Below are 15108 nucleotides of genomic sequence, written 5' to 3'. Positions count from 1 at the left end.
GCATTGTAATTCACCTAAACTCTCATGTTACCAGATGGTGTAAAAACTACTCTTAGGTAGTCAAACCCATAGTACATATAACTGCTAAAGAGGAAACATAAGCTCCTGGCCCCTCCTAGAAATAAGAACAGAAACATGAAATTCCTATGGATCATTTTAGTAACCCTAAAGAATAGAAATAAAGATATGGGAGAATGTCTGTGCCTAAGATGAAACCTTCAGAGTTTTCTATAGATTTGAATGACTTAGAAATATTCTGAGCTAATGGCTTTTCCTTTATGGGTCTGTGCTTCCTCTTTGCTGAACAAAACTTGGTTTGAAGGAGGAAAATGGAAGGCAGAAGGGAGGGAAGAGGAATAGAACAGCTCTGCTGTCTTTTTACATCTCACTGTCTTCTCACTGCAGGCTACTACTACTGCTTTCCTTAGTTTCATGCTTTTGGTAGTTCGTATGTATTTTAATCACTTTCTCACAACATTAGCTACACTGAGTAAATCAAATGGAAAGAAATGATGTAAAGCAATGTAAGCTGCATCATGCATATACTGAGAAATAGAAATAAACCAAAATACATTTTCAGTTCAATAGTGGCTCAATTTTATCTGTTAAAAACAAAACTATTTCAAATAATCTCAAACAGAAGACTAGAATGTCCTTTTTATATTGATCCTTAAAAGATCCTAAACTGTTCTCAAATTGGTGGAATTATGGATGGTTCCAGAGATAATGATCAGAAAATACCTCACTTGCATCATGTGCATCACTTGAAAAAACACTGTTGTGTATTTTGGACATCACAAGCCAAGTTCTCAAACACACAAAGTTGTGTTGGAGTCTGAAACCCAAACCAATACATTAGTAAACTAACATACATGTGGGATGAAAATTATGCGGGCACATTTCAGTACCTATACATGCCTCTGGATAAGCACTTTTTAAATGCTCCTAGATTTTCAAAAGAAGCTAGAAACAGACTTGACTCTTAGCATTTCAGCTTAAAATACTTGGAAATATTACTTGCATTTTTTCCCTCTGTTTTTTCTTTCACTTATCATATATCCCAAGCAATTCCTTTTCCTATCTCTTCTTTTTCTTTAGCTCTTTGTTTCTTCTTCCCCTTCTATCTGAAATCTCTGCCACTGACCATGTGCATTGAAATAATGAGATGGTTTGCTATTTATGATTGTGTTCTATGCTTAGATACTCTTCTGCAGATAATGTTACTCTAGATACTATGTACCAGAAAATATAATCTTTGCAATATACTGTGAATGGCTAATTGGCTTTTTGAGCATGATGTGGTTGTCAAAAGCCAGGGCTGCTGAACAGATAGTGCTGCTTATTAAATCTTTGTGGTATTTTTATTACTTTCCAAGTGGTTTGCTATTGACATGAATTTCACTTCCTAACAAACGAGAGCTGCTAGTCCCTGTGGACTGTGCATATGCTACTTCTCATGCAAAGGTGTTGGTACAGGGATTTGAAGCTTCCATTTGTGAGAAGAGAAAAGAGGATTTCTTTCTTGAATGATAATTTATTCTTGTACGTCTTTTATCTTAGCGTAGAAACAATGAATGTTATCCAACTGAGTTCATTCATGAGTTGTCACTGTTAATTTCTGCTGTCAATCAGTTGTGTGATTCTGGTCTTAAGTCTGTGCCGGTTTTGCTGCAGGGACACCAACAGTATTCAATGGATTTTTTTTAAACTGGAGATTAATTAAAGCAGCTACTGGGCCTGTATGACCATAGTGTTCTTCATTAGAAGAGTATTGTATTGTAGCCAGCAATTAGTACCTTTTAGGCAGATTTAAAAAAGACTTAAAGAGCAACAGCAATGAGGATAACAATAAAGACACATCATATTTCTACACAACACAGACTATCATAAGATGTCAAAAGAGTCCTTACATAGAAAGATCAACCAAAATAGAGAAAGGATTAAATTAATTTCACTTAATATTTGACATTACCTAGATTGAATGTGTCAGCTGGACTCCAGGTCAATAAGGACAGGATGAGTTGCTCTAGAGACAAGCTAGATGATAAGATGTGTGGTTAACCTCATGGGAGACAAAAAACACCTGGCAAGTTGAGAGGAAAACTTACTTTTGAGAAGCTGGTATGGAAGGCATGAGTTGTGGATATTTCTTCATCCCCTCTGAAATATCTGTAGAAGTCACAGGCACATAGCTGAGTACAAAGTTGACCACACTCACCATGATGCAATATATGGGTTCATCTGAAATTGTGTTACTGCACTTCTAATTGAGACCTGAAACTCTTGGTGTTTGATTATGTTATTTTTACTTATCTCTGTTCATCGTATGTTTAGACTTAAGTCCCACAAGAGCACTTTTATAAAAGGAACTTTACCCATGACTTCCTAAGAAAAACAGTAGCTTTTTTTTCTTATTTATTATGTTCAGTTTGTTGCTGAGTTCTCAGTATAGGAAAAAAAATACATTTTTATTTCCACTAAAAAGAATTAAAAGTATATATGCTTTCTCTTTGATGAGGAATGGAAATGGGTTATCAGCACTGATTTATGGAGCCTAAGCTATGGCAAAGAAACTTTGCTTCTCAAAATGGCTGCATTTTAATAATAAAAATGCTCTCTTTTAGGAAAGTTCAAGGAAAGGGCTTCAATTCTGCATAAGATCGCCAAAAAGAAGTGCCAGGTGGAAGACAGTGAAAGGCAGAATGGAGCTGCTAATCATGGTGAGTGCAGCAGGACAGATTTATAAGCTGTTCCTGAGGGCCTTTTTTTTTCTTTGACTGAAAAATCCTTGGGGATTAGTTCTCCTTCTATTTCATTTGTGCTGTTTTAGTGAATATTTGCTTATTCCCTAAACAAGATATTGTGAAACTTGTGGATGGGACAGGAGTTAAATATTGGAAGATAAAGCCAGTTAAGGTATCTAGAAAGTCTCCTGGCAGGGTTGAAAGAAAAGAGGAAACGCTGATTTTATTGAGTTGCTCTAGGAGAATGTGTTTTGTGTGGTATCAGTCTTGTCACAAAAAGAAACAACCTTCATATTCAAGGTTTGTCTATCTACTACTTGCTGCGAGTCATTTAGACCAATATGTGTTAATTGTGCAAAATTAGCTTACTATGGTTTTCCATTAAGGGTGAGAATTTACATTTTAGTTCAAAGTTCCTGTACTAAAAGAAACTTGTACTATGTTCTTTTTTCCCTACTTTACCTCATGTGTTCTCTACATTAGAAAACTAAATGTAAATGTATCTGATAAAAGCTTAATAATTTTATTAGTGGACACTTTTTTTGACGTTCTATGTTTAGGTACTATTTGCTTCTGGGATCAAGTATTTGGATTGGACAATCACTTAATAAACCTTAGTGCTTGCTGTGGGATTAACAATCAGTACACATTAACTGAAATAAGTACAAGTAGTCTGGCACTCTGATGTGGCTGTGATCTCTGATTTTTAATTTAGTAGAATCTCAGAATAGCAGTAATGTAACTAGACAGTTGTGTTTACTTCTGCACACAGAAGCATACCATAAGGCACGTTGAACTTCAGTTAGACATTTCATACTGCTATTCCCCATATCTTCATGTTATCCAAGGAATTTTTTACCATTGACATTTTTATCTAGTATATACTTAGAGAATTTCAAGACAGTAATAGTAATTCAATTCCTGTAAAAGCACAAGAAGTACAGGAGTCTGTTTTAAGGAATATCCTCTGTCACTGGATGCTATTAGACCATCCTTTTCCCACATTTTTGCATGAGAAAGAGCATGATTACAGTTTGGGAGTAACTACTAATTTTAAGGGCTAGAGTGTTACAAAAGTTGCATCTTGCTGAGTATATCCCCTCACTAGTAAATGCATCATGTTTTCTCTAATGTCTGGGGAGAATGCTGTATGTCACTTTTCACCTGGAATATTACGTTGCACAAGTTTAGCATAAACAGATCACTGAATATTGCAAAGAATGTAAGTGTTTTCTAGGACATGAGTTCCAGTAGTTTTTTAGATGTAAACTCTCATAAGAATTTTATTCAAAATGCATAGTGGTCAAACATGACAGATTTTTGTCCCTCCCTTTTAAAGGCAAGATGTTGGTCCACTTTCATATTTGATGATTTACACAAACTGAGTATATGACAGCATTTTCACCAACAGATTTAATATTCTCCTCTGTTGTTTTCCCACTGTTATTTATGGATGATGCTGCAGAAAAAAGTGCAAAAGTGGAAGTTGCAGTAACACCTCCAAGTGATTCAGGACCAGTGCAGAATGGAATCGCCCATAATGTTGAAGAAGAGGTAAATGGCTTTTTTATTCTTCTTTTTATTTTTGCATTGGTAAATACATCGTGTGCTTGATTGTGCTTTTCATGGAAAGTGTATGTTTTAATAGCAAGTAGCTGATAATGTAAACTGTCTGCAATATATTTAATCTTCATTTACAGCTCAGCCTGTTGTATAGTTTGCTATATATAAAAGGTCTTTTCATGTGCCCCTGCCCTTCAGTGTAAGGTAAGGTGGTGATCTGAAATGTATTCTTTTAGGAAATGTACTTTTACTTGTCAGATTGGATGTTCACAAACGTAAGTACAGCTAATGGAATGTACTTGTCTGATTATCATCACATTGTGCAAAACCTGCTCTCTTAAGAGGGTAACCTCTCATGTTGTGTTTCATGGGATAGTTAAAAGTAGTTATAAAATCAGAGCTGTACACAAACTTCTCAATCCTGCTTTCTGTTATATTGAGACAAAAAAAAATAAACTGAGTGAGATACAGCATACCAGTGTTTTTATGACTCCTATTGCATATTGTCGGAATCTTCAAAAGAGGTAATTAAACACTTACATGTGTTTTATTTAACATATGCCTTTTGCAGATAATAAGTGATTCCATAACTGTGTCTAACTTGTGCAATGGCTACTGACATAGTCATGCAGTTGAGCTAGCTTCGTTTTTTAAATAAGTTGTCATTGTCAAAGGTAGCTGACTGGAAACTTTGGCTCTGCCAGGCCTTCTTATAAGGTCTTCTATTAAAAAAAAAAAAAAAAAAAAAAAGAATACCACTTGCCTCTCAAGTAGGCAAACAAATGGAAGAAGGCTGGCAAATTGATTTCATTGAACTCAAGCACTGCATAGAGAGAGAAAGACTTGTTAAAAATTTTTCGGCACAGAACCTTTCAGAATGGATTTGTTTGTACAGTTTACTTCTTAGCCTTGTCCTTATGATATAGTGACACTAGATAGGTATGACAAGAAATTACATAGCAGTGGTCTATACCATAACACAACCTTATTAAAAGTGCAATGAGCTGTGTTGCATTTACATACAGCAAAATCACACAGTAAAGGCAATGGCCAAGTTTTGCTTTCAATCATCCCAGGTTTGGGTTTTGATATCTTAATTGCTTTCAGTTATTTGTCATTTAGGAAAATTGTTAGTGCAAGTCAAGAGATCGTCTTGCCACCTTCACGACCTGAGCAACATCAGTGTAGGTTACATTCTTTCCTTAAAGGGTTCTGCAAGCCACAGGAGAAATTGCAAGTGATCTACAAGTAATGGAGTATGTTTATGTTTGTTGGCTGTTTCCTAAACACACTTATCCTTCACAAGAAGCATGATCTGTAATGAAACATAACAGGGAGAAGTTACCATTTTTTTTCTGCAAGACTCAGCAAAACCAGTGATACGGAGTAGGGTGAGTCTCTGAGGAAAGAATCTGTTTGCTTTACACAGATGGAGATGGAGAAATGACAAGATTATTCTGGCCAGATGTTGTGGTAGTGCACAGACTATTGGCAGATAGCTTTAATTCTTCCCTGTTTACAGATAATTTTGGTCTCTAGGAATGGAAACTGAGAACAGAATTGAGTATCTAAAAGAGATGTGGCAGGGGCGGTTGTGTCCTGAATGATCAGTAGTGATAATGAGTCTCCTGTTGGAAAGGAGAGCATAGTTTAAATTGCCTGTTAATCTGAGTTGTTCAGATTGACATGCCACTTAAAGATACTTGTCAGCCCAACAAAACATTCCACTTAGTAAGTGAGATGAGTAAAATCTATGTAATAAAAAAATCTCTGCACTGCACTTCAACAATCAACATTTTAAGGTAAGGGAAGATCAATTTTCAGATCCATTAGGAACCTATTCTGAGAGTCCAACAGTGCCACTGCAGAGGTTTTAGACTATTTTTTTAACTTTGTCAGGAAAAAAAATAATGACATGCAAAACAAGGGTGACTTTTGTTCTCAAAGGTCAAATAGGGATGATATAGCCTGATGTATCCTGTTAGGGTGTAAGTAAATCAGTGTGGGATGTGTGAAAATTCTAAAAATCTCTAATAGAGTTCAGTACTTTAAGAAGGAAACTGATCTTGCTTTGCAAATTTTTTTCCACTGAGGTTGTTCAGTGAAAATAATGAATAAAAGTCAATCTTAAGCAATCTTGTCTCCCAGAAATGGCCATATGCTATCATTTTGCTATGTAATGAAGCAGTTTCTAAGCTTGTTCGAAAATTTGAAAGGTCAAGCAGCCTCACCATGCAAGACAATGGTTTCAATTACAAGCAATTGCAGTGCAAGCATACATTACTCAGCAATGTCTTCATCCCATTTCCCTTTAGATATTTTAAACTTTCAGTGAGGCAGGATTTGGAACTCATATATTAATTTCCACAAATATTAGGACATACTGAAAAACTGTTGTGCTGTGTCAGAGGTTGGATACACTATTTATCCCTATCAAAGTGACAAGATGGAACAAGCAGAGAGGTGTACAACTGGTGGAGGAGTGATTCTGCAGATTTAGGTCCATCTGTCTGAAAGAAAGGACTTCAGGTGTCTGCTGTCACAACTGAAAAATAGAAATCTACTAGTAACATTTTGAGATGGCCCCTGTTGGGTTCTTTCCCAGTGGCTTTTCTAATTTTATCTTCCAGTGATAACGTAACAGCTGTTGCTGTTTTAGGCTGCCTCAGTTAGTGATATGCTAGGACCTATTTTGTAATTTAAAAGTATAAATGGATTTTTTGAAAAATTGTGATATCTTCTCATCCATGTAACAAATAAATATGTCTTTATGATACTTAGGATCCTAATTCACTGTGAGATTCTCTGTCTGCTCTGTACTGTACAGGGGCTCTTTCTCAAGTCATTGCCTAGCATTTTGTGCACAGCTTCCTAATACACCTTCCCAAGCTATGGAATCAGTCTGAAGCTAAAACTTGGCTATTCAGTTTCCTTCTGCTTCGTATATTTGCATCAAGCATATTAGTAGGATTTCTCCTGATTTATAAAAGTGTAAGCAATGACAGGATCACTCACACAGCATTCATATGACCATTTTCTTTGATGATTAGAATTTGAGGAAGGAAAATTAAACATTGCTTTCCCAACTCTTCTTTATACAGACACTATGTACCCTAGGAAATACTGTATCTTCAAAGACAATGGTATTCGCTCTTTCAGAGAAGTAGTACTGAAGGCACAGGACAATACACCAGCCAGTCCCCCCCAATAGTTGTTCCTTCTCTTTCAAAAACTGATTCATTAAAGCTGAGGATCAAGAACAATCTCATTATAACTCGATCTTGACCTATAAATACTCTTGAATTTTGATCTTTTCTGTGAACAAATATTCTCCATTTTACACTGAGAACATCATTTGCTTCTGTTCCATGAGTAGAATTCAATCTGCCAGGTTGAATTTTTGATGACTTTTTCTTTACTCCAATGCAAAAGGAAGTGCTGTAGTGTCAGAATTTGGAAATAGTGTGTAAAATTTCTTCTCTCCAGTTTTTCACTTGTATATGTCAGAGATACAGTTTTGTGATCCGTAAGTGCTGTTCACAGTATCTCTTAAGAAAATTTACCATTAGTGCCTCCACATCCCAATGATGATCATTTAGAACTGAGAAATTAGAGACACTGTCCATCTTGAGGAACCAAGCTTCTAATATGCTTTCAGGAAGGAGGAGGAAAATGTTGTTCTGAAAACTGTGAGATGGGAAATGGGTGTACTCACATAGTAGGTCATCAAGTATTCCTAAAACTGTTTGCAGTGAGGATACAGAAGACATTCATTCTTTCTCTCATTCTTTCTCTGCTACTGTCATGTTCCTCTATGGTCTTCATGCTTTTCCCTCTTGCAGAACAAGCATAGTCATATTTGTGTTTTTCCTTACTTTTCACTGGTGCAGGTTATGGTGCTGGGTCTAAATCCCTAGGCATAAGCATTTTAATGATACAAAGTTCTGTACTTGGGTTAGAATCATCCAAAAATAAGTATGTTAAGAACTGTGCTTTCCACTAGTACAAAGAGAATATGCAAATAAATCCATCTTATAAACTCCGTATTTTTTGGAAAGTATGATATTGAGGATTCTAGTGTAAGGAAGGGCTCAGGCTAAGACTGCACGAGAGGGGGAGAAAAATACCTTTATGTTTTATTTTAATTTTCATTACTTGTAAATTAAACATTTTCTTTAAAAAGCATAGTATTCCAAATTCCATGATTTATTTTTTTCTTTTATATCTCCTCGTTTCTTTCTTTTCTTTTTTTCTTAATCTTTACGTTTTTCCAGACTCACTCTTTCCAGCTTTTTCAATTTTACATAACTGAAACTACACAGGACAAAGCTGAGGACACTGTCTGTTAATGACTTTCATAAAACTTTATGATCTAGGTGATGTCACTTTATTCTTTTTTCATTTCTTCATTTCTCTCTTCCAAACACCACTGTCTTGCTTTTCCCTTTCTCCTAGGCTCTTAACTCATTCTTTTTTACTCCACTTTCCTTGCTAGCCCAAGCCCTTGAGCAATAAAGTAAACTCTGTCCTCATGCTATTTGCATGAATTCAAAAAAGCTTTCCAGAAAAAGTCCCCGGCAACGTGGTGATTTGTCCCAGACAGTAAGACTCATATAATCCCACTCCCATTGTAAACAGGCAGATCTCTCTTACATTTTGATAAAACACAAGCCCTATGAGGAGAGGTTGAGGGAGCTGGGATTGTTAAGCCCGGAGAAGAGGAGGCCGAAGGGAGAAAGGGTGAGGAGAAAGTTCTTCACAGAAAGAGTAATTGGCCAGTGGAATGGGCTGCCCAGGGAGGTGGTAGAGTCACCATCCCTGGAGGTGTTAAAAAAAGATTGGATGTGGCCCTTGGAGCTATGTCTTAGTTGTCAGATGGTGTTAGGTGATAGGTTGGCCTTGATGATCTCTGAGGTCTTTTCCAACTTGGTTGATTCTGTGACTCTGTGAAAACCAGAATCCTCAGCTGAGAAGGTGGAGACTGGTCTCCTTCCCTTTCACCATTTGGTCTGTAAGATGTTCCTGCTTCATTCAAAGCCAGAAATTGCCTTGCTTCTTGCTGGATATTGCATCTTCCTGAGGGAGTTTGTTCTACTTACAGCATTCTGTCTCTTAACCTTGAGCAGGATGCCACAACAGAGAAGGCTGTTATATAAAATTTCATACAGTGGTACTGAACATGTATGAGAAAATGAAAGAAGGCTGTCTTTCACTATCTAGACACTGACTATCTCAAGAAATGTTTTATGGGATGCCCTTCAGAGAAGTGACCCTTCTGAGCAGTTCAATTCTCTCCCCACTCCCCTGCCACCTTCTTAACAAGCATTTGATTAAGTGTGTTCAATCATAGTCGTTTTAACCTCTGGCTTTCCTAAAAATAGCTTCCAATCTGAAGATAACAGCTTTTCCTCCCACCTACACACACACGTGTACACACACACATACACACAGGCACATGAACCCATGTGCACACTTTTACCTGTTTCTATGCAAGTCCCAACAGAAAATGTTTACATGACAACCATGCATAGGAAATGCTACAAATGAGTTACTGTTTTCATTGGATCTAATACGTTTACCTGACCATGTTTTGCCTTCCACACCAAAAACCCACAGCACAGTGCACAGTGTTTCAGGACAGGGCTCCTCATGGGTAAAAATCTCCCCTGCCCTGGAGTGCTCACTCCATTTGCATCAAATGTGAATCTGAGCAACGTTGAGTTCTGCGTTCCAGGTTGTGATTCTGAGCTATATTAAACATTTCTAGTCTGCAGAGGGAGGGTAGAGGAGATTAGATCAGCCTTGTCTTAAGGTGATGGTATATTTCAGAATCCCTGTATTTGTTTGATGGATCATCAAAAATATATTTTCTGAGGCCCAAACATTTTCTTAGTTGCCATGCTCAGTCTAAAGTAAATGCCTACATCGTTTGCCAATTTAGCTTTTTGTAACTTACAGAGAATGGTGCTGACATCAACAGGAATTGATCTTTATTTTCCTAGGACAACTCAGATGCCTATTCCACACATTTTTTTTCTGGTGTACACCAGTTTGATTTACTTGAAAACTAGGACATTGAAAACTGGTGTGAAGACAAAGGCTTAATCTTCAGATATGTCTCCATAGCACAATAGCTATTACTTGTCCTAGTGAGCTGACTGCGGTTTTGACTATAAGATCCCTGTATTTATTTTCAAATTCTGTGAAGACTACTGGCAGTAACTTGGGCATAAAAAACTGCACATAAGTCCCAGGAGCTGCAGTTTCAGGTGCTCATGCAAGAAAGCAAAGAGGACACAAGGAGCAATAGTAGAATCTGGAACAAATACCTGCCTGATCCTTGCTCCTTCCCATGGGCTCCACTCAAATAGCTATTGACAGTGAATTCAAAGTGCAGAAAGTGTTAATAAAAATTAGGTGACCTAAAAAGTTATCTAAGTACTTACCTCTGAGACAGGGAACATTTTGAACCATAATGACTTTTTGTTGTTTCATTGTGAGAGACTAGGTTGTACAGAGCTCTTCACTCCCAAGAAAAAGAAAAGCACGGGAGTGTTTTGCAACACTATCAGGTAAAGAAAGAAACTGCCATTTTCTAGGTGGTAAAACATCTATACTTCCGCTTGAAAATATTTAGTTGCAAATGGGTCCCATCTGCAGTTTCTTCTGGGTTCCTAATGCAGTATCTTCTGAATTGATTAATGATACCAGAAGTCAAAATTAACAGAAACTGTGCAGACATTCAGACTCTTCAACTTATTTGAGCTAACAGAATAATCTTTAGAATGCAATATTTATAATTCATAAGCTATAGATGTGATACAATACAAAACAGTATGTAAATAGTGGCAGATTCAGTATTTCAAATAAGTTTGAGATAGTTTATTGTTCTTGTTGTCTATTCCGTCCTACTGTCAGAAAAAAAAATAGAAAAATGCATGTTGATGTAGTGCCAGAAAAGCAGCCAGTTTTCCTAAGATATGAGTGTAAACATCCATGGAGACAATGATTTTCTGATGTTTGCTGGAAGCAGTGACTACAGTATGACTTTGGCAGATGGAGTTTGCTATGACCTGTGGTTTATAAACAGAATAGTTAATTGATGAAATGTCACCATACGTTGGCATTGTTTATATAATGTGAATCACAGCATCATTTCACTTGGAACACTTTTCTAGGGAGACTGGAAGAAGTTGTCAGAGTAGAATTGTTTCACTTGGAAGAGGCCTGTAAGGTCATGGAGTCCAACCTTCAACCTAAGACCCCGTGGCTATTAAACCATGTCCTAATATCTAAACGTCAGCAAACTAGTTAGAGGTTTCATCTGTGGAACTGGAGACATGAGATAGATGCTTTTGGATTAAGAACTTGTGAATGTCTAGAGATTTGGTGGCTTTTCCATTGTTTATAATGAGTTACCTAGAAGAAGAATTGAAGTAGTGAGAATAAAGTTATGAATATACATGCGCTTGTTTAAAAGGGAAAAAGAGATTTGTTACAGGGCGTATAAAAGAGAAGAGAGAGCAAAACACTTCTAATCTTGTTGCTGGAAAATACAGAATCAGAACTGCATTTTTTGTAGTTTAAAGATGTACCTCGTTAATTCTGTCAGAATATGCGAAGAGAGTGTTTTTCTTTAAAAAAATTAGTTTAAATATCATTATCAATTAATATGCATTAGGATACCAAAATAACCCAATAAAAGCATGAGTATACATAAGATATTATCTCTAAAAATTTATATCACACAGAATCACACAGGATTATTGAGGCTGGAATAGATCTCTGAGATCATCGAGTCCAGCCTATGACCTAACACCACCACATAGAACATGTCACTAAGTGCCACATCCAATCTTTCCTTAAACAGCTACAGCAACTCCATCACCTCCCTGGGCAGTCCATTCTTGTGCCTAATCACCCTTTGTGAGGAAGTGCTTCCTAACATCCAACCTAAACCTCCTGGTGCAGCTTCAAGTCACACCCTCTCGTCTTGTCACGAGTTGCCTGGGAGAAGAGCCTGACCCCCACCTTACTACAACTTCCCTCCAGGTAGCTGCAGAGTGTGATAAGGTCCCCGCTGAGTCTCCCCTCCTCCAGGCTGACCAGTCCCAGCTGCCTCAGCCTCTCCTCATAAGACTTTCCCTCCAGCCCCTTCACCAGTCTCATTGCTCTCCTCTGGACCCACTCACTCCAGCAGTTCAGTATCCTTCCTGAAGTGAGAGGCCCAGAGCTGCAGACAGAACTCGAGGTGAGGCCTCACCAGTGCCGAGTACAGGGCAGAGTTACTTCCCTAGTCCTGCTGGCCACACTATTCCTGACACAACCCAAGATGCCATTGGCCTTCTTGGCCACCTGGACACACTGCTGGCTCATGCTCAGCTGGTTACCAACCAGCACTCACAGGTCCCTCCAGCCACGCATCCCCCAGTCCGGCATGGGGTTATCGTGGCCAAAGTGTAGGACCCTGCACTTGGCCTTGTTAAACCTCATCCTGTTGGCATCAGCCCTTCGACCCAGCCTGTCCAGGTCTCTCTGAAGTGTCTTCCTACCCTCCAGCAGATCCACACTCCTCCCCAGCTTGGTGTCATCCATGAATTTACTAACAGTAGACTCCATCCCATCATCCAAGTCATCAATAAAAATATTGAATGGCACTGCGCCCAGTATTGATCCCTGGGGGACACCCCTGGGCACTGGACACCAGCTGGATGCTGCACCATTCACAACCACTCTCTGTGCTTGGTCATCCAGCCAGTTTCTAACCCAGTGAAGAGTGCACCTGTGCAAGCCATGGGCTGCAAGCTTTTCCAAAAGGATGCTGTGGGAGACTGTGTCAAAGGCTTTGCTGAGGTCTAGGTAGACCACATCAATAGCCTTCCCCTCTTCTACCAGACCTCACCTTTGAGGTGGGTCACTCAGTCAGTATGTTATTAGATTGGTTAGGCAGGACCTTCTTTTCCTAAACCCATGTTGTCTGGGCCTGATCCCCCTGGTTGTCTTGTACATGCTGCTTGATGGCACTCAGGATGAGCTGCTCCATGACCTTGCCAGGCACTGAGGTCAGGCTTACAGGCCTGTAGTTCCCCAGTTTTGGCCCTTCTTGTAGATGGCTGTCACATTTGCCAACCTCCAGTCACCTGGGACCTCCCCAGTTAGCCAGGTCCGGTGATAAATGATGGAGAGCAGTTTAGCCAGATCTCATGCCAGATCCCTAAGCACCCTAGGGATGAGTCCCATCCAGGCCCATTGACTTGTTAGGATCTAAGTGGCACAGTAGTAACTAACTACTTCCTCCTGCTTTCTGTCTGTGTCTACCAATTCAGGAGCCCAGCTGCCCTGAGGATATCCAATCTTTTTGTTAAAGACTGAGACAAAGAAGCTGTTAAGTACCTTAGCCTTTTCCTTGTCTTCCATTACTATGTTCCCTGCTTCATGCAATATGGAATGGAGATTTTTCCTGGCCCTTCTTTTGTTATTTGTGTTTATAAAACCACTTTTTATTATCCCTAACAGAATTGGCCAGATTAAGTTCTAACTGATCTTTTGCAACTCTAGTTGTCTTTCTACATGACCTGCCTATATCCTTACACACTTCGTGGTTCACCTGACCCTTTTTTTCAAAGATGCCCCTTTTTCTTCCGGAGTTCTTGCAAAATCTCCACTCAACCAGGCAGGGCTTCTTACAACCAGCTCTTTTTTCAGCACACAGGGACAGCCTGCTCCTGTGCCTTCATAATTTCATCCTTAAAGTAAGCCCAGCCTTCCCAGGCCCCTTTCTTTTTGAGGGCTGCTTCCCAAGGGACTCCAAACCAGCATCCTGAATAGATCAAAGACAGCCCTCCGGAAGTCCAAGGTAGAGGTTTTGCTGATGGCCCTCCTAACTTCACCACATACTGAAAATTCTATTATGTCATGGTCAATGTGCCCCAGCCAACCTCTGACCACCACATCTTCCAGCAGCCCTTCCCTGTTTGTAAACTGTAGGTCAGGTGGGGCACTATCCCTGGTAGGCTCATTTACCAGCTGCAACAGGAAGCTGTCATCCACACATTTCAGAAACCTCCTGGACTGCCCCCTTTATGTTGTGTTGTATTTCCAACAGACATCTGGTACGTTGAAGTCCCCCACGAAAACAAGGTCTAGGGAATGCAAGACATCTCCAAGTTGTTGAAAGAATGTCTCATCTCTGTCTTTATCCTGGTCAGGTGGTCTGTAGCAGACTCCCACCAGAAAATCAGCCTTTTTGGTCTTCCCCTTTATCCTTATCTATAGACGTTCCACCTTGGTGTGTCTACCATCGAATTTGAGGCAGTCAAAGTACTCCTTAATGTACAATGCTACCCCTCCACCTCTCTTTCCTTGCCTACCCCTGTAGCCTGTAGCCATCCATTGCATCACTCCAACTGTGCAAGTCATCCCACCACATTTCCACGACAGAAATTATATCATGGTTCCCCTGTTGTACAATAGTTTCTAATTCCCCCTACTTATTCCCCATACTCCTTGCATTGGTATATATGCATTTCAGAGAGGGATTTCAGCCATCAGTTTTCACTCTTGCTATCTGACCATTCCCAGCCACTTCTGTGATTAGTGATCCCTGTGTTTTTATTGTCGCATATACCACCGTTATCCACCTCAAGTGGGACAGCAGATTGAAGGCTGTCCTTAGGCTCTTCTCTGGTAAGCCTAGTTTAAAGCCCTTTCAACAAGTCCCACCAACTCCTATCCAAGGATTCTTTTCCCCCTTTGAGGAAGGTGTAGTCACAGAATCACAGAATCCCAGAATGGTCCAGGC

At 39.2% G+C, this 15108-nt stretch overlaps 1 protein-coding gene across 1 annotated transcript in view; it reads left to right on the top strand.

The window, feature by feature from the left end:
• SLC24A2 (solute carrier family 24 member 2) overlaps positions 1 to 15108 on the top strand; it is a 110836-nt gene that overhangs the window by 80973 nt on the left and 14755 nt on the right. Inside the window, exons 5-6 of the mRNA XM_054397834.1 lie at positions 2625 to 2720; positions 4210 to 4298. Of these exons, the coding sequence (XP_054253809.1) occupies positions 2625 to 2720; positions 4210 to 4298 (185 nt within the window). The remainder of the gene's footprint in view (positions 1 to 2624; positions 2721 to 4209; positions 4299 to 15108) is intronic.

Source organism: Indicator indicator, chromosome Z, assembly GCF_027791375.1.
Source record: "Indicator indicator isolate 239-I01 chromosome Z, UM_Iind_1.1, whole genome shotgun sequence".
Classification (NCBI taxonomy): domain Eukaryota; kingdom Metazoa; phylum Chordata; class Aves; order Piciformes; family Indicatoridae; genus Indicator; species Indicator indicator.
This window is presented reverse-complemented; position numbering and strand designations above follow the sequence as displayed.